We start from the raw sequence: 24,686 nt of genomic DNA, 5'->3' as shown, positions 1-24,686 counted from the left end.
ATGTAAGCGGGTCGTCAAACAAATCGGATATAGTCAGAAAATCGGATATGAGCATCTAGACCTGCAGTGTAAAGGCGGCCTAAGAGTTCAGGTACATCGCCTGTCCGTCCTGGGGGAGGATCCCGCTTGCATTATTCCTTCTTTTTATTCCCTTGAATCTGTTTTTTTTAGGTGTTTTTCCTCACAGAGAAGGAGGGTCTAAGGTCAGGGATGCCCAGTTTAGTTTAGCATTTACCTATTTTATTTTATCACTGATTTTATTTTTTTGTACAATTAAAGGAGCCTGTTGAGACAACTGTGTTGTAATATAAAACAAAATGTTGTAATACTGGGCTATAGAAATAAAACTGAACTGAATTGAATTCAGGCTCTCCTCACGAGAAATCGCACTGGGCTTCTGACTGTAAAAACCGTCATATATTTTCAGAAATAACCTTGACACGGTCTCATTCCTGAGTCCAGGCTCAGTCAGTGAGGTCATCTCCACTTGGTATCTTTCTTCATGAGACGTTTACATTAAGTCCACACGTCAGGGGTGTCAAACCCGATTCCTCAGGGGGCCACAATCCAAAAGGTTGCGGGCTAAACAGGATTAACTTTTATTGAACACAATAAAACTAAACTTTTAAAACTTATTTTGTGAATAAAAATAACTGAAAATTATATTCTGGAATAAATCATCTTAAACCTTAAATAACTTATTATTCCATAAAAATATATCCAGTCAAAATGACACAAATTCAACACAGAAATATGCTGCATAACAAACCAACCCTGAAAATATGAATCAAATGTGTGCTTTTAATAAATCCAATTCTGTTGTCTGTGGTCGTGTGTCATTTTATCAGAGCTGGACGCCTGGCATTGTTTTTGTAAGTTGGTTTGTGTTTGGTGAGAGGCCCTCATGATTGACAGATTCTCCACATGGCATCCGTCTCTGGTTCCATCACCTTTGATGCAAAACCGCAGAATCTGCCTTGTCATTTTATTGAATACAATTTTGGCCAATAATTCAATCCTTTCATTTTGGATGCTGTGAGAGGTGGAGTTTGCCTTTTGTGGTACGTTTGTGTTTATTTTGTTAAACTTGGGGTCCTTTGTGAGAATGAAATCAATCATTTTAAAGAACAGTCCTGCAGAGGCTGCAAATGCATCATCATTTGAGCTTCTGTCTTATATTTCTTCACATTTGTTGCTGAATACATCATACTTGTACACACAGTTTTTTTAGATTTTACACATTACATAACAAAATTAGCATAATGCATACATTCAGTTCATTTTGTTTTGAGTAATGCAATTCGTTTGAGTTCTCTCTGATGCTGGGGGGGAGGCAGGAGCTGAACAACTTCCATTCGGAGAGGATGGAGGGGGGGAGACAGAGTTTATGCTTTATTGTTTGCAATTGGAAATATGTTCAACTGGTTTTTGTTTGTTAAAGTTTAGTAAATATTTAGGCTTGTCATGTTTTGTATTTGTAGTTCCCTCCCTGTTGTGTCATTGGTCTGATCAGCAAGTATAAAATCTCCCTGTTTCCTGCTGGGGGGTCAGTTTGGATTCAGCTTTTGTTCCAGATTCTCTCAGTTACCTTTTTGTTAAGTTGACCCCATTTGAATTTAGAGCCATGCCCTTTTTGTGTTGGGTAAAATCAAACCTCTTTGTTTTGTCCTGTGGCTCAATCTCAGCCGAGCGGTCCCTGACACACGGATATTTCAGCTTCTTCACAGGAAACGACATTCCTCTGGCTCTCCGAGACTGATTATCCAGGTGGCATCTGCATAAAACTACAACGTTTTCAGTTCTGGACAACTTTAAAAACCCCAAATCTCAGGAGAAACTACTTGAAAGCAGCCAAAGCCGTTAGTTTTGGAGGCGTGAAACCAGATCCAGGTTTTTGTCGTTGGGTAAATCCAGGATGGTCCAGATCTCTGGAATAATTGGGATTTAATAAAACAATGTCAAACAAAGATGAAGGAAGTTCTTTTCCTCTGTCTGATGATTCAGGTTTATTTTTTATTTTAATATACAATATATATATATATATATAATTTTTATAGCGTATGGGAATCATCTCTGAAAACTACAGTAATTCGGCGTCATTTTTATAGCTCATGAAGGAATGAACACTTCGTACACTTCTGTAGATTGCATAAAAATACATGGTTTGTCTCATAGAGAAAAAGTGAAATATTTACAGTGAAACACTGAAAGCTTGCTGTGCTTTAGTTCCCTTTGTGAAGATCCTCATGTTTTCAGCCGAAACCTTTCCGGCTATGAAAAACAAACAAACAAAAGAAACATCCCCAGCCCAGACATATGTCAAAAAGGCCTGCTCTGATTGGTCAGTTGATCTTTCCACAGAAGAGCAGATCGAGCCGCATGAAGCAGCAAACATGTTTGTCACCAGGAAACCTTTGGTTTTGGTTTAAACGCTAAAGTTAGAAGAAAAGCTCTAAAACTTTTCAGATACTTCATCTCTAAAAATGTGCATTCTTTAAAAAAATGATCTGCTACCATCCGTCACAGCAAAGCGTCAACGAGGTCAAACAAGAATCACCCGGAGGTCTAACTTGCACGATCCATTTGGTATCAGCAGGGTTGGGCTTTCTGTCCGTGTGAAACGTCCTCAACGCTGAGGACATTTATGGTCCAAATCTAAAGGTGAAACTTGAGACCAAATGGAAGGAGAGGAAATGTCCGTCTGAAACGCTCAAAGAGTCAAAACCTTCAGAAACAATGTGCATTTTTGGCTTAAGGCCGTTCTCTGAAGCAGCAGGTGCTGAAAGCTGGAAGAAGCTCCATGACCTCAGGTGAACCTGCAAAGCCTTAAACATGAGGATCAAAGGAGGCAGCCTCGGCAGAGAATCCACAGTCTGATCACGAGGATCAAACCGGCGTGAAAAAGCTGCTTCCTGCTGCTCCGGTTCACTCTGACTGGAGGTGTAGCTGCACCAGGAAACCAAGAACAGATCCTTTAACTAAATAAATCTTTGATAAAACAAGATCAAAATGAGAAAATTGTGTTGCTTATTCCTGTTAAATCAACCACTACTAAATGGAATTCTACATCAGAGGGCTGATAATGCTCAGATCTGTGGTTGAACAGCAGGGGGCGATGTTGCACACCACTGCCATCTTCAGCTTGGCTACTAGATGTCAGTAATGCTACTGGAACAGTGGTCTTCCACACTGGTCCTCGATCTCCATAACCCTGCCTGCTCGTTTTCCAGATACTTGCAGTTTGGTTCAAAAATGTGCGCCTGAACCACCTGCTCATTTCTGGAGGGAACCCAATCAGATCAGTTTCCGTCCAGTTTAGTTTATGACCACGGCGCCCAAATGTCATTCGCTCCACGCGGCTGACGGAAGCCAGTCAGAACTTCTCTGTTGGAGAAAAGTCTGAATGCACCGCAGAGGAGAAGAATCCTGCAGGTGAAATATGTACAAAAGTGACTGCACTCATATTTACAAACACTATCAACATGTAACAGTTCAGTCCACTGATACAAGCGGACTCCGGTCCACAAACAGAACCACCGCTTTCAAACTTCTGACTGGCATCAACCACCACACCTGCTCTGTTTGGTTCTTCATAAAGGCATCCTTTAGGATCCTCTGCCATGAAGGCTTCCCAATATCGGTCCTCACAGAACCTCGGGTTCTGTTCTGTTCCTAGAAGCACCAGCAAACCCGGTTCCCCTTCAACCGCTGTCAGTCAGAGAACATTTCACGGTTCTGTTCCGATCAAAAACCCCAGACATCTTTGCTTTGGTCCAAAAACCAAAGCAAAAGAGGTCTGGAAGTCCAGGAACGTTAGCTGTCCATCTGATCAAAACCTCAGATACAAAGACACAACAGGCTCCGCCCCCTGTGGCGAAGAACCTAATACTGATAACACTTGTTGCTGTCACATGATTCTCACCTCTGCCTGACTACATTTTAGAAAAACATGTGCGACGCGATATAAACAATTGACTGTTCAGAATAACCTGCAGTGGGCGTGACCAAAATGGGGTGGAGTCACAGTGAGAATCTGAGGGACGAGGGGGGGTCTGGAAGCCAACAGGCGGGGGGGGGGGGGGGGTACTGTCAGTGATGGGAGCGGACGGTGACGTCGTAGAAATGTCCCGAGTTCAGATGAAGCTTCAGTGTCCCGGGTGAGGGTGGGGGGTGATAGAAGATGCGGGAGACAGAGACAAGGGGCGGGGCTGAATACTGGCACCTCCTGCAGGAGAATCTGTCATTGTTTGAGAAACACTAAAGGGGGGGACAGGAAGCAAAGGGTGAACGGTCGAGTTTCATCCGAAGCACAGTGACTGAATCAGGTAAGCCTCACCTGACAGTGTAGCTGCTACAGTGGGTGGGGTCAGTCACCCCTGCAACAAACAGCTTCTTTGGGGGCCCCTCTGAGTCCACCCCCCCTGGAGGACAAAAACAGATTTTCATTCATGTTAAGTTTCCAGTTCAAACTCCTTAACACGACACACACACACACGCACACACACACACACCCACATGTCCCTGCGTGTTCACCTTTCCTCTTTAGTGGCGCCAGGGCAGGCCACCTCACAGCGCCGCCGACCGCCGGCCTGCTGGACACCAACACACGCGTCAGGACAGCGAAACAGGAAGGGGCTTCAGAATAAAAGCATTTGTTTGTGTTTCAACCTGAATCTCCGTGTGGGACTCGGAGACGAGTTTGGCGTGACGCTGCTGTCCTGGGGTGTAAACCACTGTAGAAGGAAGGACAAAACCAAAATGAGAGTAAAACGGGACACAGGTCCAAACCAACGCCGCCCAAACATCGGAACTGGAATTTGTATAATGAAAGACCCAGGCTGATGAAAATCGTTGTTTTGTTTTTTCTAACATGTTCTCGTGCCATTTTTCTCACGATATGAAGTAAACATAGCTTAAAGTTGCATTACTGAGTGTTTCTTATTTAAATCATTGTGAATCAGGAGCAGACAAAAAATCCATTCTGAATCTGGATCTGAACTCTACGATGGATAGATCCAAAACTGATGACCTGTTTTGTTGAACTGTTAATGTTAGGTTGGGGTTGTGGGGGGCTGTAAGCTAGTGGGAGAGAGTGTAAACAGATGGATGAGAGGAAGTTAGGGCGACTTCCCCAAGGCCAACGGTCCCGCCCACAGCTCAGAGGGGAATTTCTGATGAACTATTGCTGCTCTGCAGAAACTAAGTCCTACAAAGCAACATGTTTTTGGATTTTGGCATTAAAACTGGCATAATCATAACTGAAGGACCACAGAGGACGCTACAAACAGAGTGGGACTTTAATCTAGACAGGACTTGAAGAAAATGAAATGCCTTGCTAATGGTGTTATAAGTTCAGTTATGGAGTAATCTAACCACTTGTTTTTATCCCCGCTACAATGCCGTTATAATTATTTAGTATAAATTTCGATATGGTTTTTCACAGTTCATTGATGTTGTATATATAATCCGCCTAGCCTAGAACCAGCCTAGTGATCACAGACCGGTTTAAAGCCAGACTATATTTTCACGGGCAGGAATTTAAGATGTGGCAGATAAATGCAACAAAATTAATTCATAAAACATTTATATAAACTGTATTTTATAAATGCAATGACATGAATTCACTTTGAATTAAACTTTATCAACAGTCTCTAACAGTGTTTTTAGGCTGTTTTCGTTCCGATTTCATGAAAAAACGATTCAACTGGAGGCAGAATCAGGAACAAAAGTGTTCCCCCCCCCCCCAATTCATTTGGGATTAAAAATCAAACATTTCACAGACGACATGAAAAGGAGTTCATTAGAAAAACTGTTTTTTTTATCTGATGTTTTCATGTTATGACTTCCTCTCTGTATTTAACATATCATCATTTTTAAAAATCACACAGAAGGTGATGGAAAGGTGGGCGTGTCTCCAGGAAAATTATCTGTATGAAAGTGAAGAGGATTGATGCTTAAAGAGAAAAGACACATTTACAGCCAGTGCCAATCAGAGCACAATACAATAGATTTAATTAAATCCTGAAATGTTCACCTGGTGTTTTTGTCTGCATTTTGTGACCACATCTCACCACAAAATGAACCCCTAAGCCATCACCGTTCTGTCTGGACTGGTCTCCAATAGACGCCGGTCTCTAACAAACACTTTGGAATAAACACTGGGGCTACTATTGGGAGATTTACGGTAAACAACATAATTTCATTGGTAGAACTATATCAGTATACTAGCGGTGTCACTTTCATTCATTATTGCGCTAAAGTAGTTTATGTTTGCAGGGCTGAGGAACAATACCAAATTAATTGCCGTATTTTAACACAAAATTAAAACTCGAGTAACAAATAACTTTTGAGATGCAGTAACTAAATTACTAACTGAATTATTTCCCGGGTGATGTAACTAATAACTATATTTACTTTTTTAACATGAGAGACCTAACACTAATCTTTACTCTCTGAACTGGATTCATGTGGAACAGAATCCTCTGGGTTTGGTTCTGGTTTTAATCCAAAACTGAGTTTCATTAATCCTGCTTTGAGCCTCACAGATGAGTAGAGTGACTCACCGTGGACGTGTGCTCATGCCACTGACTGGCAGCAGAGACTGGGACCAGACTGGAAGGACTGGGGACAGACCGAGAGAGGCGGTTAGCGCGTTAGTGGAGGTGGACGTGCAGCTGTGCTGCGTCTGCGTTACCTTCGTCTGCGCAGACCGTCTCTGATCATCATCTCCATGTTCTCCTCCTGAAGCAAGCACACAAAGTGTTAGAACCTCAGACTGAGCTGTTAATTTTCTATGGAAAATTAACTCAATATTATCAAAGGTCAGTGGGACCTAACCGCAGGTTATGACAGCAGGTTCTAACAGCAGGTTCTGTCAGTGGATTCTAACAGCAGGTTCTAACAGCAGGTTCTGTCAGTGGATTCTAACAGCAGGTTCTAACAGCAGGTTCTGTCAGTGGATTCTAACAGCAGGTTCTGTTAGCAGGTTCTGACAACAAGGTCGACAGTCACAGTCAGATCTACGATAAGAATGTCACTCCAGGAATAAGGACGCCACACCAACAGTGTAGGAACAGGAAGTGTTCCCCATCTCACCTGCTTCTTCAGGTCAGGCCGGTCTCCACTCACAGAGAAGGGAGACAAGGGGAGGGTCTGAGGAGGAAACAGAGAATGTATCAAGAACCAGCGGATGCATGAGCTACAACAGGAAGTGAGGATGGGTTTCTGAGGTTGGAGCAGACCATGGAGACAGATTTCCAACATCCATCTCTGTTTCCACTCCTCCCTTCAAGCCATACAGGACTCTTTCTTTTTCAGCTTCGGCCTCTTGGTCCTCTTTTCTGTTCTTGCCCTCTTCGCTTTGTCAGAGTCATCCTCATACCACTATCCTCTGCTGTCCTCATCTACACCTTTAAAATCACTTATCTCTTTCAGATTACAACATCTGTGCGCACAATATACAATTACCGTGTGTTTTTCTATATCTTCACTGACATTTGTTTTCTTTTAGCAAGTCCACTACCGTCTCTCCCTCTGCATTCCTGTTCTGAACACCAAACGTCTTCATCACTTCCTCCTCTCCTCTGTTTCCTTCATCCACATGTCTCCAATCACCTCTCTCTCCCTGAATCTCCTCATCCACCTCCCTCCAGGGTTTCTCCTTTAGTTCACCTCCTACCTGGGGGGTCATAGCTCCTGACAACATTCAACATCCCACCTTTAACTTTCAGCATCAGATTCTGACCCTCTCTTCACCTCCAGGACACTCTAATCAAACTACTCCTTCTTTCCTCTTTCCACCCACACTATGATATAACAGTTTGAACCTGACCCCAATCAATAAGCTTTGCTCCCTTGAACACACAGGAGATGCACCATTCTTCTTGCCAACACCAACTCTAGTTTCCCTGCAAAAGTCCTCCATTCCTGACTTTGTCTACAAACGCACCTTCCTCATTACCTTCATCTACCAACAGGTGTACAATTTCCACCAACTTCTTGCAGGTCAACAGCAACCATGGTGATCCTTGTTGCTTACCCGGTAGTTCAGTTTGTGATTTGCATGATCGTTTTGGTTTCATATCTGATTCCTTTCCTGACACAACCCTCTGCATTTCCATAATTCACATTTCCATTTCAGAATTCATCACATTCTAAACACAAGAAGGCAACACTCTATCGAACAGCAGAATCCATTCTGGGAATGGAGCTCAGCTGCTGTTGTGAAAGAGCAGCAGGAGAAACGAATCCAGAGTGGAGGTGATGAGGGCAACGTCCAGCGGGTTACTAACCCCGGACTGAAAACACGGCGGACATACCCCAGTCTGCTGCAGGCTTGTTGATACTCGGATACGTTCATCACCATTGTGGTCAAAACACAACTATCCAATCTGTTGTTACGATAATGTGCAAAGATAAGTGTACATCTGCATGATTATTTCAGCAACTCAAATATCACATTTAAAGTGGAAAAACCTTCTAGGTTTAACATTTATCCGCTTTAAATGGCCATACTATGCTATTCTTAAGCCTTCCATAGTAAACAATATCAATGCATATGATAATATATTACCGTTGGAACACTAAAGAACACTTTTTTTCCTGAGCTTTTTTCCAACAACATTATAAAACACTTTACATGGCATAGGCCCTTTAAGGAAAAGTCTACAGTTTGCTGTTTTAACTGGATAAAGCAGAAGCGATTAGGTAATAAAGCCTCAAAGTTCATTTTTAAACCATAGTAAACACCTCCGACTCTGAAAACAACAGTACATTTTCCATAAAGTCGTCCCACCCGCACACCTTTAACTTCCAGCAGACAACTCAAGGGGGGAGCACACGTCTACACACCTTAGATGGGTTGATGGACACACTGCTTCGTCGGAACCGGGCCAACGACACGGGACTGAAGACGGTCATCCCATCACTGAATAACCAAAACACATCTGTATTAGAAGATGAGGAGGAAGGAGAGGCTTCTTCACTCTTCATCAGCTACAGTCCACCTTGATCCACCTCGGGAAAAGTGGACCCGGGCTCAGTTTTAGACCCACCCTGGTTTCAATGTAACAGCTCCAGAAAATTCCAGGCAAGGAATAAATGCACATTTTAATAAAGAAGTACTCAGATAAAAATGGTGTTTTAAACATGTTCTTGTGTCATCTATCTGATGATAGAGGACATAAAGGACATTTAGCTAAAACATGCATTTCTGAGTATTTCTTTATTTAAATCACTGTAAATCAGGAATAGACAAAGAAAAATGCTTATTAGTAAAACCGAAATTACACCGGAGCCCTGCTCCAAAGTCTCTGCAATGGGGGGGGGACGGGGAGTGGGGTTGCTCTGTGCCAATGGTACCGCCCACAGCTCACAGGTGAATTACTAATGAAGTACTGCTGCTCTGTAGACACTATGTCACAGAAAACAACACAGGTTTTGTTCATTTAATTTAAGCTAAAATCAGCATATCATAATTAAAGGTCCACTGGGAATGCTTACAACAGATTTAAAGATGATCACACTGAGATTTTAAGGTAAAATTGAACATTTGTATGACCGTTTTTAAAAAATCTGTTCCAAAAGTCAATACAAATTTTGAAAACATTTAGAAAGAGTTTAATGAAATTTGTTCTAAGAACGTAAGAACGCTACAATGATTAAAAAAATTAGACAAAAAAAACAGTTATACATAAATAATATTAAAATCAGAATTTATTTATTTATTATGTTAATCATTATAAAATGAATACCTCATTTGTTTATTGGCTCTTTATAAGCATCCTTGTGACCAAAATATGAAATGAGAATTTTCTTTTTATAATTCAACTACATACCAGTTGCATTTCTTATTTTTTGGCGGGTCTTCACGTGAGGCTGCAGTTCCACTGACCTGACATTTGTGATCATGGGGGCGCTGTTCGATCTCCGAAGAGCCCCGCCTCCTGCGCCTGCGCATTGGTCCACTTCCATCCGTTCCATCGTTTGGTCCACAGGCCCGTCGGTAACGGCCCCCCCTGCCGGACTCAGACCCTTCGACGTCGGTCAGGGGATCTACTCTAGCCCGGTGGAAGCCCGACCCGCAGGCCTCACGAGCAGGAAACCACGCACCGCCGAGTCAGGGGACTCAAGCCCGAACCTGTGCTCCCTCTAGCGCATTTTTCACCGTTAAAACACAGAGTCCGCGTCCGAATTTCGGCTCCTCAGACATGCACCCCCTCCCCCGCGCAGATGCGCTTCACGTCTTCGTCTTCTACGTAAAATAATGACGGCATAAGTCGAGGGAAAATACGAAGCCCTACCCAAAACACCGGAGACAAAGTTTGGTTACCTCGGAAGCGGAGCCTCTCTCCGTTCGTTCCTTCTCTGTGTGGAAACTTTTAAAGCGACTCCGTACGGGTGACGTGACTTTTACAATTAGCTGTTGAGCTAACTTGTTTTGCAGTCAAACCTCCAACTACACAGGAGAAAACCACCGAACGGGTCCAGAAACGGCCGAACCGGACTCCCGCACGGGCGTAAGGGGGCCTCACAGTCGCGTGAAGCAGCAGGCAGACCTCTGTGGGGGCTGCGGGATTAAGAAAAACGAACAGTTTTAAAGATTTTGACAACATAAGTCCCTCAGCAAAAAGCGGTAGTTCGACAACTGAAGAAACAGCGCCGCCCGCCGGTCAGAGGAGAGATTGCAGCACGGAAAGTGGAGGAGAGAAAGTGAAGTTTCTGCAGAAATCTGCAGCTCAAACCGAAGGAAACCTGATGAGTTACGGGTTCCATCAGTGAAAGTACTAAATATGGGCTTTATTTCTAAACAAGAACATCCTAAACAATTAGTATTAACGAGAGACTACAAAAATAAAAAAAGTAAAAAAAAAAGGTTTTGTAGTTTACTGAACAAAGTGGAATTGTGATGTGGTAAAACCTAATATTAGTGACTTTTATATCCAAACATATCAAGATAAGTCAACACAATTAATGAGAAAAAATACTTTTAAAGCATTTTACATTTAAGTTGGTAGTATTTAATAAAAATAAATTGTATATAGCAAATTTAAAATTATTTTACTCAAACTTATTCATTTTAGTGAATTTCCAAAATATAAGTGTTGATCAAACTACATTTTTTCTTAGGACTTAAAAAAATTTGAGAAATAAAAAGACGTCTTTTATTTTGAAAAGATTTATTCAGTTTGCAAAGTTAGAATTTTAAAAGTACTCTTAAAATTCTAAATAGACTTATGACAAATTTAACTTAACAGACAACTTAGTCCAATAGTCAAATTGTCAACATTTAAAATAATACCACAAAAACTGAGAATTTAGAGAGAACTGAAGCCTTTAAAAAACTTCAAAGGTTTTTTGGCATCTTGGTGGATCCAAAAACAGCAGGTTCTTGAAAAACCTTAATGTCTGTAAGAACAGGAACTCCTGATGATTCTTGCTGCATCTGGTGCATGGCAGAGGAAAATCTTCATTCTGCCTCCAACCATCCAGGGCAGTTTCTGCAACTCAAGACACAAAACATCAAATATATTTTGAACTTCCATCTTGTGTAACCCTTGTGCTATCCTAGACACTTTAACATTGGGAGATGGGTCATCTAGACCTCACAAGACCTGAACCTTTTTTCTTCGATGATTTGCGATCTTCACTGTTGTCCCTGGATGACATGAAATCTTTCCACCTTTGTCATGGTAGGGAGAACACGTCAATGTAAGGGTGGGGTCATAGGATAGCACAAGGGTTAAAAAAGAGCACTCATGGCAATTCAACGGGAATGTGAAACCTGGAAATTATCTTTAAAAAAAAAAACTAGCATGTGTATCAGTTTTGAATATAAGAGAGTGGAAAACCAAGACAGCATCTATGCATCTGCTGAATACTTGTTTCTATGTCTTTTATCTGCTTGCTGGGCCACGAGGAGTTATGGACCAGACTAAAACTTTCTTTCATGGCTCCCAAAGAGGGAACCAGACTGAATTTAAACATTTTGATGAAAATGATTTTATACTTTTCACGACACTGTCAATCATCAAAATGTGAAGGCGATTCGAATGGTCTGCTCTCATCACCACTTTGAATTGTCTGACTTGAAATTGAAGACTGAAAATCACCTCAAATGAATAATTTTTTGTTAATCGTAATAAATTTTTGGGAATTAAACAACGATCCATCTCAATTATGGTTCCAGTGAACAGATGTGCATCCGTAAAACTCTTCTTTTATCTAGAAGACATCAAAGTCTTTCTGTGTTGGGTTGAAAATTAACATTTTAATGTGATGATATCAACCATCCTGGGGTTCACAAATATAAAAACCGATACCAGAACGTTGTTCCAACAGAGCTGGACATCGTCCTCCCTCCCACGGAGATACACAATCCCAACTTTCACAAGTACAGATTGCAGAACCGCAAAGCTACAAAAGTAATAACTTAACTTTTAATAAAAGCCATAAGTGAAAAAGATGCTTATTATTACTGAACAAACTCTGCAGGTTGTGGAAATTCCTCCACTGATAGACCAAACATTACATAATTAGCAATAATTGTTCACTGATTGTGTTTTCAGTTTTTACCTAAATCTTTTTCCTCAACACTTCTTTCTTGTGTGTCTGGGTTTGCCTTGAAATCCTACAACAAACACATGGTCATTTTTTAAAGCTATTTCAACCCAATGCTTAACTTAGTCACGATAAAGACTAAAAGCATCACAAAAACCGTTTCTTGGTTACGCACAGTGTTCATGTAATGCTAAAACTAGCTGACCAAGTTTACAGATCAATATTTTTAAACAAACTGAATGTGAACTACAGAAATATGCTTTCATTATAAGGAATACAACATAGGTTATTAAAGTCAAAATTAACATGACTCACAAAAAACGCTGGATAACTTTCATTCCAACAAGATGTCCACCAAAGTCCATAGAAGCAGTTCTTTGTGAGCACTCGCAGAACAAGTCCAAACTAGTCCAAGTCGGTTACAAGTTGGGCCTTTCTGACATTTAAGTTTGACTGAATTTATTAAAAACTACTTATTCATTCATCTTCTTCCGTTTTGTCCCTTTTGGGGTCACGGGGCTGCTGGAGCCTATCCCGTCCACTTATGGGCGAAGGCAGGGGACACCCTGGACAGGTCGCCAGTCTGTCGCAGACACACCCATTCGCTCTCAAACTCACACCTATGGACAAATTAGAGTTGCCAACTGACCTATGAAGCATGTTTTTGGACGGTGGGAGGATTCCAGAGACCCCGGAGAAAACCCATGCATGCAGGGGGAGAACATGCAAACTCCACACAGAAAGGTTCCCCCTTGATGTTCTGTGTCAGGTCCCCCAGCTGGGAATTAAACCAGTGGCCTTCTTGCTGTGAAGCCAGAGCACTGTAATAAATCCACTTAAATCAATAGCTTTACACGAACAATGCCTTGTTCCCTTGAAAACTTTAACAGTGTACTTTGTCTAAATGCAGTTCTAAACGGGTCGCGGTTGTACTCTACTAAGCATAGATAACACAGAATAACACTCAGATGGAGGGTCTAAAGGCAGGGAGGTCCAGGGTCTGTCTGTTTAGTTTAGTTATTTGCTACTGTACATATTTATTGACTGATTCTATGTTTTTGTAGCCCGTTTAGATAACTGTGTTGTGATATTGTGCTTTATAAATTAAATTGAATTCAATTATTAGTTTTCATGAAGACCCACTCCAATGAAAATTGTGTTTTTGGTGTTTTGAACATGTTCTTGTGGCATTTTGACATATATTTTGAAATTAAGATTAAAAATGAGTTTCTGACTATTTCTGTATTCAAGTCGTGAATCAGGACCAGACACAAAAAATGCAATCTGAAAAAGCTTTTTTGTGAGTTAAAATGTTGAATATTTTTTTAAGGATAATCAATGATAAACTGTCTCAATAAACAATTTTGATCTCACAATCAGTTTATGTTTTTTTTTTGGGAAAACGTTTATTTCCGTTTAGAGACCATTTTTAAAACTAGATCTAAAAAAAACAAAAGCTGAGTTTTAAAAGTGTCCTTAACCTTTTATTGGACTGTTTTATTACTATCATTATTATTATTATTATTATTATTATTATTATTATTATTATTATTATTATTATTATTATTATTATTATTATTATTATTATAAAGTGGTTTGCGGTATTTTGGTTCATTCAAACGGTGGATCTAGCGGCGGTCTGCGGGACTTTGCGGGTGGAGGTTCGGGGATTTTCACGCGTGTTTCCGCGGTCTGAGTCTCCGGAGGTCCAGAGCGGAAGGCTGCGGGAGGAGGAAGAGGAGGAGAGGAGGAAGGCTCCCGCCGCCTGCAGCTGCCTCTGTCCGCCTTAACTCAACTTTCTTCCGACTTTCTTCAGGGCTCTGGACGGCACCATGGCGGCCAGAACCGGACCCGCCCGGACGCGACTGTGAGGTGGGTCGAACCGCTGCTGCGCTGCCGTAAACAACTGACAGACAGCAGGCTCGGTCCGGAGTGTTCTGTGTCCGACCCTAACCTGTTTCAGTCTGAGTTGGAAGTTTAGGGCTTTTCGTTTCGGATCTTTTCGTTTTAGACTCGGATCTGACAATTTTGAAACGAATTAGTTCGTTCCCACACTAAGACCAACGTAACAGAATCAGGAGAACCTCCAGACAGAGTTTGGTCCAACTACAGGGGCGTGTCTAGGACATGGTTACTACGGGCCCAAGATGAACCCCAGAGGCAGTGTTTATGTGTGCGTATGTTTGAGTGTGTTTTTGTGTGTGTGTGTGGATGCGGTGTGCAGGTGTGTTTGTGTGTTCGGGGGCAGATTACAGCAGAGGAATAAATCCACACAACTTTGGATTCTCATTTTTCACCTTATATCCTCAGATTTTGAAGAAATTCTACAAACAAGACGTTACGAAATGACAGTCCATTCCAAAAGTGCACACTCAGCGTAGGTTTAACAAATGTGAAGAAACTCATCAATAAACATGAACAACTGAGGAACACAGTGGAGACCTTGATCCACCAGTTACAAGAGAGTAGAGAGAGAATGAAAGTGCAGAAGATGCCAAACATCATGAGTGCAGCGTCATGTCTGATGGCACTAAGGACAGCTGCAGGACGCCACAGCAAAGCGGCGTTTTGGGAATCCTGTGCTGACAGAAAAGGAAACTAGCTGAGGTCATTTTCTACAAAATAGTTTGTCTCTGTTGTTCACCAGGTAACCCCGCCCCCATGAAGCTGAAATCCAACTTTATCAAACACCATGAGGAGAATTTTCTGTCTGAAAACAAAGTTATATTTTTATGTCATGTGCATGTAACTGCTTTAAAGTTACACTCTGATCATCTTTTGATCTAGTATTCCCAGTTGTCTTTTAATTATGATTATCTCGTCTTTACCCAAAATCTGAGAACGTGTCGTTTCTAGGACATGGTTTCTGCAGAGCAGCAGGAGTTCATTAGAAATTCACCTCTGAGAGCTCTCTGTTTACATGCTCTACTCACTAGCTTACAGCCCCTCACACCCCCAACCTCACATTAGCGGTGCAACAAAAATGGTGACCAATACTGGATCTATCCAGCCGTGCAGTTTAGATCCAGATTCCAGCTCAGACCAGGAAAACAAAGACGTTCATGGATCTATTAGTCTGAGAGTGGATGCATCAGAATGGACGGGAGCAGAGAGCTTGTGACCCACCCTACGTCACAAATACAATCTTTTTCAAAGTTCTTCTGATTCAAACGATTTAAATAAAGAAATATATAGAAATGTAATTTTAAGATGAATTTTCTTTATAAAATTTCTTCCATCTTCAGAAAAATGTCACAAAACACGATAAAAAGAGCATTATCATTTAATTTTTTTCACAACTTTTTTTCAGAAGGAGGATGGAGGCTGAGAAGGAGTCAGCTGAGGAGGAGGAGGAGCTTCATCAGGGTGCAGTGAACTATCAAGACTTTCCCATCATGCACTGGGAAGACCTGGCCCTACGGATTGCTGAGCTGGAGAAATTGGAGCAGGAGAGGGCAAGGGTGAGCTATGAAGACACTACTACATTTCCCATAAGCCCCAGGAACTTCCTTTCTCTGTGTCAAGTGCTGAGAATCACAGCTAAAGAAAGGCTATCAATGAAGAGCAAATTAATCTTTTCTGTTTGTCTGTGTCCACATTTGAACCCCCATGTTTGAGTTCATCTGTTCCATATTTGGATCCTTTTAAACCGTCTTTGTGTGAAAGAAACTTTCAAAGTAGGCTGTATTATCCCGTACCTCCTCCATCAGAGTTATCCCAGCGATGTTACAGAGATGAAACCAGATGTTCATCTGTGGGACAGTGAAGGAGAACATGAGGTTGTTGAACAGCATCCAGGTCATGCTTTGTGCTGAAAAACTGTTGGTCTTTTTTGCTGACAACAGAAAACGATCCGTCATTCAGTAAAGAGAGAAAAAAAAAAGAAAAAAATCTGTAGACAGATGTGATTTCAAACCAAAACGTTTAATTTGAATTATTTGACGATTTAGTTTAGGAAACTTTTGTTTGTTTGTGCATCTGTTAAAGGAAAACGACTGAACGTTTTCAAATCCTGGGATTATTTTCTATCAGGGACAAATCCATGCATCCATCCATCCATCCATCCATCCACCCAGCCATCCATCCATCCATCCATCCATCCATCTATCCATCCATCCATCTTCTTAACCCGCCGTATCCCTTGCGGGACACTGGGTTCCCGGAACCTGTTACAGCTACTTGAGGGACAAACAATTTGTCGAAATAGAAAACGGTTTCATCCAGATTAATTCATCTTTGTGTTCTGCAGAAACGGACTGGAGAGGGGGAGGGGGGTGCCCTAGATGAGGAAGAGGACCTCCGGCGATGTCGGCTCGCCATAGTCTCATCCCGGTAACAAATTATTCACATCATTGGGTGTGTGATGTTTTAAGTTATTTTTCAGTCCTCATTCTCAGGACTACAAACATTGCCACATGGCATGTGGAGAACATTGCAACATTTGTCTGTGTCCCAGATTCAAAAGTACTCTTTGAAGCCACACTCAACAACCAACCACTTTATTAGGAACACCTTGCCAGTACCGGGTTAAACCTCCTCTTGCCTTCAGAACTGCCTCAATCCTTGGTGGCATCGATTCTACAAGGTTCTTGAAACATTCCTCAGAGAGTTTGGTCCATATTGACATGACAGCATCACACAGTTACTGCAGATTTGTCGGCTGAACATCCACAATGCCAATCTCCCACTCCACCACATCCCAAAGGTGATCTATTGGGTTGAGGTCTGGCGACTGTGGAGACCATTTGAGTCCAGAGAACTCATTGTCATGTTCAATAAACCAGTCTGAGATGATTCCAGCTTTATGACATGGAGCCTTATCCTGCTGGAAGTAGCCATCAGAAGATGGTACACTGTGGTCAGAAAGGGATGGACACAGGCTGTGGCACTGGAAATTGATACTAAGGGGTCCTAAATGTGCCAAGATACACTGACCCAAAATGTAAACACAACACTTTTGTTATTACTCCCATTTTTTATGGTATGAACTCAAAGATGTGAAACATTTTCCACATACACAAAATAACCAGTTCTCTGAAATATTGTTCACAAATCTGTCTAAATCTGTGATAGTGAGCACTTCTCCTTTGCCAAGACAATCCATCCCACCTCACAGGTGTGCCATATCAAGATGCTGATTAGACAGTATGATTATTGCACAGGTGTGCCTTAGACTGGCCACAAGAAAAGGCCATTCTGAAATCTTCAGTTGTATCACACAGCACAATGCAACAGATGTCGCAAGTTTTAAGGGGGCGTGCAATTGGCATGCTGATAGCAGGAATGTCCACCAGAGCTGTTGCTAGGGAATTGAATGTCCATTTCTCCACCATAAGCCATCTCCAAAGGCGTTTCCGATAATTTGGCAGCACATCCAACCGGCCTCACAACCGCAGACCACGTGTAACCACACCAGCCCAAAACCTCCACATCCAGCATGTCCACCTCCAAGATCGTCTGAGACCAGCCACTCGGACAGCTGCTGAAACAATCGGTTTGCATAACCACAGAATTTCTTCATATCAAGATGCTGATTAGACAGCATGGTTATTGCACAGGTGTGCCTTAGACTGGCCACAAGAAAAGGCCACTCTGAAATCTTCAGTTTTGTTTTATTGAGGGGGTCAGGGGACTCAGACAACCAGTCAGTATCTGGTGTGACCACCATTTACCTCATGAAGTGCGACACATCTCCTTCGCATAGAGTTGATCAGGTTGTCTACTGTGGCCTGTGGAATGTTGGTCCACTCTTCTTCAATGGCTGTGCGAAGTTGCTGGATATTGGCAGGAACTGGAACACGCTGTCGTATACGCCGATCCAGAGCATCCCAAACATGCTCAATGGGTGACATGTCCGGTGAGTATGCTAACCATGCAAGAACTGGGATGTTTTCAGCTTCCAAGAATTGTGTACAGATCCTTGCAACATGGGGCCGTGTATTATCATGCTGCAACATGAAGTGATGTTGTTGGATGTACGGCACAACAATGGGCCCAGGATCTCGTCACGGTATCTCTGTGCATTCAAAATGTCATCAATGAAATGTACCTGTGTTCGTCGCCCATAACATAAGCCTGCCAATACCATAACCCCACCACCACCATGGGTTACTCGATCCACAACATTGACATCAGAAAAACGCTCACCCACACGACGCCACACACGCTGTCTGCCATCTGCCCTGAACAGTGTAAAGCGGGATTCATTCGTGAAGAGAACACCTTTCCAACATGCCAGACGCCATCGCATGTGAGCATTTGCCCACTCAAGTCGGTTACGACGACGAACTGGAGTGAGATCGAGACCTCAATGAGGACGACGAGCATGCAGATGAGCTTCCCTGAGACGGTTTCTGAGAGTTTGTGCAGACATTCTGTGGTTATGAAAACCGATTGCTTCAGCAGCTGTCCGAGTGGCTGGTCTCAGACGATCTTGGAGGTGGACATGCTTGATGTGGAGGTCTTGGGCTGGTGTGGTTACACGTGGTCTGCGGTTGTGAGGCCGGTTGGATGTGCTGCCAAATTATCCGAAACGCCTTTGGAGACGGCTTATGGTGGAGAAATGGACATTCAATTCCCTAGCAACAGCTCTGGTGGACATTCCTGCGACATCTGTTGCATTGTGCTGTGTGATACAACTGAAGATTTCAGAATGGCCTTTTCTTGTGGCCAGTCTAAGGCACACCTGTGCAATAATCATGCTGTCTAATCAGCATCTTGATATGGCACACCTGTGAGGTGGGATGGATTGTCTTGGCAAAGGAGAAGTGCTCACTATTACAGATTTAGACAGATTTGTGAACAATATTTCAGAGAACTGGTTATTTTGTGTATGTAGAAAATGTTTCACATCTTTGAGTTCATACCATAACAAATGGGAGCAATAACAAAAGTGTTGCGTTTATATTTTTGGTCAGTGTAATATCTCCCTCACCACTACACCACCGCCACCAGCCTGAACCATTGATTCAAAGCAGGATGGATCCATGCTATCATGTGGTTGATGCCAAGTTCTGACCAAACCAAACTTACAAAGAAACATGTTTGTATGAGACAATAGAAACAGAATGACAGCGGATTGTAAAGACCCGATCCATGAAGTTGTCAGCGATGGTGAGGACATTAAGGCTGAATCACAGTGGTCAGTGGATTATTCTGAGCCACCAGATGAAACTGAGTTGATAGTTAGAGAATCTGTGATAAACTGGAAAGAGTCATAAAGGCACTAGCAGCTGGACAATCCAGAGAGGGATGGGGAGATCTGGGGTGAGGTGTTGGAGCTACAGACGCATGGGAGCTCTCTGCAGGTCCTAAAGCCCTTAGAACCAGGAATAAGTCAACAAGGAGGAATAGTCTAGAAGAGAATCTGTGAATTGGTCAGTCCAGGAGAGGCTCACTGAACATTGAAGTGCCAGCTGGATGTACCTCGAAAACAAGAGTTCAGGGAACAAACGACGTTCCAACAAACTCTGAAAGTGCAGCAGCTGCATACAAAGTAGGAAAACAGGTGGGTGGAATAACCAGCGATCCAGAACCTTCGACTCCAGGAAGTGTCAAAGTCTCTGCAGAGGATGAGCTGGATCAGGTCTGTTTGAGCAGAGCAGCATTGCAAACCTGCAGGACAGTTTTTCTGCAGGACCAGGGTTATAAACTGTAGGTGTTGCATTGAAAGTTTAGTGTTTTACCTCACTTCCTCATTGGTTGTTTACTGTTATGTTAGGTTTCTTCACCACAGAAACCTGCAGCTGTGCTTCACCAACAACAGTGACAGCGACGATGAAGAGGAGAAGGTAAAAATGAAGGTCTTCACTACGTCCAAATATCACCACATTAGAGCTTGTTTCTGCAGGAACGATAGTTCCTTCAAACAAACAGCTGTGATCTGACCTCATCCTGGTTGTCTCAGGGTCCCACCAGCGCGGGACACCATGGTTGCCATGGCACCGGATTGAAACAGGAAGTGGCTGCAGCTTTGAGGGCGCTGAGAGACAAACTGCTGGCAGAACAGAAGGAGGAGGTGAAGCAGACGCAGATGAAAGGAAAACCAAAGAGCAACTGTTGGGCTCTCACTCACAGCTGTGTGTTTCTGCATGTGTCTCTGCATGTGTGTGTGTTTTTGTGTGTGAGTGTGTTTTACTGTGTTTGTGTCAGTTTCTCAGTGTGTATTTCTGCATGTGTGTGTTTCTCTGTGTGCATTTCTGCGTGTGTTTCTGCGATTGTGTTAGTTTGTATGTTTGGATGTGCATGTGTCTTGTGTGGGTTTGTGTGTGCGTGTGTGTGTGTTTTGGTCTGAGTGTGCATGTGCGTTTTATGTGCGTTTTTCTCAGTGTGTGTTTCTGCGTGTGTTTGTGTCAGTTTCTCAGTGTGTGCTTCTTAGGGTGTGATTCTGTGTGTGTGTCTGTTTCTCAGTGTGTTTCTGTGTGTGTGTGAGTCTGTTCCTCAGTGTGTGTTTCTGTGTGTGTTTGTGCCAGTTTCTCAGTGTGTGTTTGTGTGTGTGTGTTGCAGTGTGTAGATGGCAGCAGCTGCTTGGCTGAGCGGGAACATCTGGAGCGTTCCGATCTTCAGGAGCGATCGTTGCAGCAGCTCTGCGGCTTGAGAGCGTCTCTGCAGCAGGAAGTTCACGGTTAGTTTAAACGCCGGTTCACGTCTGAACCAACACTACAGCTGTTAACGGGGTTCATTCACTCCTGTTCAGTAAAGATGGAGTTATGAAAATAATCAAATTCCAATGGAGGGCTGGTTCCTCATGAACACTTACCCATAATCCAGAGGATTCTGAACGGTGGAGCAGGAAGTGGGACGGTCTTGATTAACTCCACCTATCTCATCAGCGGCTAGCGTTTGGTCCGCCCACTGCATGACGTGAACATGTGAATGCTGCATGCAGAGCAGCTAACTGAAGAGGCTGAAGCTTATTGCTATATGAGACACAGAAGTTGAAGTTTATCCAAACATAAAAAATTTAACAAAAGTTATTTTATAAGTTTCCTGGAGAAAGTTAACCAAGCTAAGAAGAGGAAGCAATATTGCAATAACCGTATTTTTGGTCAAAGCAGTCCTGCTAAATAGTCTATTAATTGCTACATTGATGCTAAACTAGCTGAAAGTATTTGCTTTGGTCAGATGACAGAAAGTGGAAATAGGATCTCAGTGGCATGAAAGCTGGAAAGCATCCATGTTTCTTACATATTCAAACTTTCTTAAGGTAGTTTCAAAGTGATCTGATGAATTGTATGCTGAATATGTAATAAATTAATCATTAATCCTTCAGTGTTTACACGTCAGCTTCCTTCAAAATAAAAGCATGCATGTGACTTGCAGTTTCCCTGGTACAAGCCCGCCTCTAAACTGTCTCATAAAAAGCTTAATTTGTCCTTAAATTTCTATCTCAGTCAGTGAACAAGACAGGACAAATCCTGACTGTTCCATTTAAAGTGGAATTCTTTTCAAAGCTCTCACAGTTGTGGTTTTCTGGTTCCAGCTCTGAGCTCTGAACTGGTTGCCCAGCTGTTGGTGCGGGACCAGCTGCGGACGAGGCAGGATGCCATGCTGCTGGATGTCCAGGACCTGACCTAGCACCACGATCTAGTTCCCAGCAGTGTTTCTTTGACTCCACTGGAGGTGGTCCAGGACAGGGTCTAACGGTTGGCCCCGCCCGTGAAACATTTCCCCCCAAATCAAAACTACCCGCAAGTTTTCGATACCTTAACAACTTGTCTGATGGTCCTTATGGTCCTCTGGTTTGGACCAAGCAAGAGAGCTCTGGTCCTCTTGAGAACGATGGACTCTGGCGCGGTTCACTTCGGTGTAAACACAGACAAAACCCGGCTGTGGCGTTTATGTGAGGAACAGGAATCATGAAGACGTATGAAAATGTCTGCAGGGTAAACGTGGTATGGTGACGAGCAGCAGACACTTATTCATTAATGTGAGTCAGAGGAGTAGTGGGGTTGGATGCACCTCCTCCTTTTGCTTTTTCCCTCCTGTTAGAAGCTCATTTTGGATAAAGGCCCCCAAATGAGAAGCTCCTGGAATAGCACGTTTTTCCATCGTATCTCCTGAGAGTGCTGTGTGTGAGAGCAAACCAAGCCAGATCAAAGAACGACATTCATTAAAAATCTTTCCAATTCAAGAGAAGACTTTAAAGGTTAAACCAAACCTCTGAAGTTCTCCTGCATCACAGCTCGGAGCCCGAATAGAAGCTCAGCTGCTCCTTGGTTGGCTGAGCAGATTTAAAGTGACTTCTGCATAAGCAGACTGGCAGAACGTCTAACTTCAATGACATCTGCATGGGTTTAACACAGATCAGCTGATCTTATCTAGTTTTAATGAGAAGGACTGCCAGGAGAAGATTGATCTCAGCCGATCTCCAAAAGGTCAACAGGTCAGGAACAAACCTTGATAGACACTTGTTCTGGTTGGGTTTGGTCTGAACCACTGGTTCTGAAGACGATCATCTATGTCTAATCAACTCATCCTAAAACACTCTGTCCTGTTTTTCTTTTGCTGACAGTATTTATGGACATGATCCCCCGTTAGACCACTGCAGAAGTCTCTGTTAGAAGTTTGCAGATTCAGTTTTTGGAACTGTTTAAGCTGCTTTGAAGAAACTCTGGACTCACCTGGAAACTCCTAAAAATCTTACTAGTGATTTCAGACACGGATGTATTGTATCATCATACCAGCTTTTCTCAGCAGCAGGGGTGTGTGGGCCTCTCCCACGTCCCATCCAAAAAGTCAAAGGGGCCATTTCATATCAGTCAATCGTATCGAGCCATGCTACAGCGCCTCTGTTCTCCTCGTCTAAGTTCTTTAGGGGGTTGGTTAAATGTCCTAGCTTTGAAGGATCACGTGTAAACAATCAGAGCAGATCCACACAGTGCCAGAGTCCTCTGAACTGTGATCTAGATCATCTCTGCTAGCCGGCTTCTGCTTGGTTTTACTTAATCGCACCCCAGGATGAAACGAAGCGATAACAGAAGACAAACCAACCGGACTCTAGGCTCAAGCGGACTCGCATACGTAACATCACAAGATCAATGGCTGCCGTTTGCACCAGCTGACAGGAGGAGGAGCAGGGAGCAGCTGCTCTAATTCTCTTGGGGTATACTTCTTGGTTTCATTTCTTTCTCGATCATAACTTGAAGACAAATCTAATGAACCCGAGCTGTGACTTCAGTCCAAACTGTTTCCAAAGTTTTCTGCTCTATGACCTTCTTCTAATGACTGTAACAGCACAAGATGACGTTCGTTCAGCCTGAAAAGACGGTTCGAGCTGAGTCGAAACAAACGGCAATCATCCATTTGAACAGCAGCTGGAGGTTCTCCCTCAGCCTTCAGCTTTGAGGGTTTCTGGATCCAAGCTGTTCTGTCACAACACAAACACAACACAACACAAATGCATCTATACTGTTTTACAACAACTCTTCAAGCAGGGACATAACTTTCCAGTGTGATTAAAACAAGAGTGTTTTCATTATTTATTAGATATATGCAACAAGTAAACTTCCATAGAAGAAGACTTTGAAAGTCTTTATAATTTAAAAATCTTTTTTTTAAGAATTTAACTAAAACTCATTAAAATTCATTTGAAAGGAGTTCAGATCACTGAGCAATTATTGAAGAATCTGCAAATGTATTGCTAAATAATATTTTCATTACTAAGGAACAGTTTTTGTGTTCTCATTTACACGTAAAGATATACAATTATTTTATTTTCAGGGTTGAGAATGAACACTTTAGCTTGAGGGAAAGAAGAATATTTTATGCTCCAGAGAATAAAAAAACTAAAATACTAAGCAATAATTAAAGTATTTATTAACGTTTTTCTGTGGACTTATTTTCTTGTATTTGCAATGTACAGAATAAATATAAATTTACCATATTTCTAAGAAAAAATAAACTTTGAAAATATATTTTGAGAACAAATTCTGCCTCATTTTTTTTACTTTGATTTTCTAAAAATAATTTTTTTATCACTAAATCTATAAAGTGTTTTTAATGGAGAAATTCAGTAAAAAAATATCCATATATCTATCAATTACTTATTTTTTTAATTTATTCATTCTTCTAAAGTTACTTATTCCCGTTCAGGATTGTGTTCTTCTGTTCTGATGCTGTTTGAACTG

At 42.3% G+C, this 24,686-nt stretch overlaps 2 protein-coding genes across 6 annotated transcripts; one reads left to right on the top strand and one right to left on the bottom strand.

Moving 5' to 3' along the window:
• Positions 1-1,978: 1,978 nt before the first annotated feature.
• Positions 1,979-10,847, bottom strand: LOC105355668 (protein FAM122A-like). Of its 3 annotated transcripts, none has more exons than XM_023962443.1 (9): positions 9,893-10,841; positions 8,851-8,926; positions 7,096-7,152; positions 6,695-6,741; positions 6,564-6,621; positions 4,669-4,733; positions 4,534-4,592; positions 4,337-4,421; positions 1,979-4,257 (listed from the first exon to the last, which is right to left on the bottom strand). In XM_023962443.1, the coding sequence occupies exons 1-9, from the start codon at positions 9,979-9,981 to the stop codon at positions 4,146-4,148; spliced, it is 648 nt and encodes a 215-aa protein (XP_023818211.1). In that variant the 5' UTR covers positions 9,982-10,841; the 3' UTR covers positions 1,979-4,145. The 3 variants fall into 3 exon arrangements, with proteins under 3 accessions (XP_023818211.1, XP_023818212.1, XP_023818213.1); XM_023962444.1 differs by having other exon boundaries at positions 4,534-4,589; positions 9,893-10,838; XM_023962445.1 differs by having other exon boundaries at positions 4,147-4,421; positions 9,893-10,847.
• Positions 10,848-13,973: 3,126 nt separating this feature from the next.
• On the top strand, positions 13,974-24,473 carry LOC105355667 (schwannomin-interacting protein 1). Of its 3 annotated transcripts, none has more exons than XR_002874634.1 (7): positions 13,974-14,430; positions 15,869-16,019; positions 16,808-16,890; positions 20,279-20,360; positions 20,465-20,636; positions 21,064-21,181; positions 22,040-24,473. XR_002874634.1 is itself a non-coding variant. In XM_023962685.1 (7 exons), exons 2-7 carry the CDS (start codon positions 15,876-15,878, stop codon positions 22,132-22,134), a joined length of 633 nt encoding a protein of 210 aa, XP_023818453.1. In that variant the 5' UTR covers positions 13,993-14,430; positions 15,869-15,875; the 3' UTR covers positions 22,135-24,473. The 3 variants fall into 3 exon arrangements, 2 of the variants coding, with proteins under 2 accessions (XP_023818453.1, XP_023818454.1); XM_023962685.1 differs by having other exon boundaries at positions 13,993-14,430; positions 20,465-20,575; XM_023962686.1 differs by having other exon boundaries at positions 13,999-14,430; positions 20,279-20,348; positions 20,465-20,575.
• The last annotated feature ends 213 nt before the right edge of the window (positions 24,474-24,686 follow it).

The sequence above is a fragment of the Oryzias latipes genome, chromosome 14, assembly GCF_002234675.1.
Source record: "Oryzias latipes chromosome 14, ASM223467v1".
Taxonomy (NCBI): Eukaryota; Metazoa; Chordata; class Actinopteri; order Beloniformes; family Adrianichthyidae; genus Oryzias; species Oryzias latipes.
This window is presented reverse-complemented; position numbering and strand designations above follow the sequence as displayed.

Excerpts from the sequence above, each read along its gene's own strand:
- LOC105355668 (XM_023962443.1), bottom strand. The coding sequence starts at position 9,981 with ATGGAACGGATGGAAGTGGACCAATGCGCAGGCGCAGGAGGCGGGGCT. Across the intron at positions 7,153-8,850 it reads TGTCCATCAACCCATCTAAG|ACCCTCCCCTTGTCTCCCTT; the intron begins GTGTGTAGACGT and ends TTTCCTCCTCAG. Across the intron at positions 6,742-7,095 it reads GGCCTGACCTGAAGAAGCAG|GAGGAGAACATGGAGATGAT; the intron begins GTGAGATGGGGA and ends TGCTTGCTTCAG.
- LOC105355667 (XM_023962685.1), top strand. The coding sequence starts at position 15,876 with ATGGAGGCTGAGAAGGAGTCAGCTGAGGAGGAGGAGGAGCTTCATCAG. Across the intron at positions 16,020-16,807 it reads TGGAGCAGGAGAGGGCAAGG|AAACGGACTGGAGAGGGGGA; the intron begins GTGAGCTATGAA and ends TGTGTTCTGCAG. Across the intron at positions 21,182-22,039 it reads TCTGCAGCAGGAAGTTCACG|CTCTGAGCTCTGAACTGGTT; the intron begins GTTAGTTTAAAC and ends TTCTGGTTCCAG.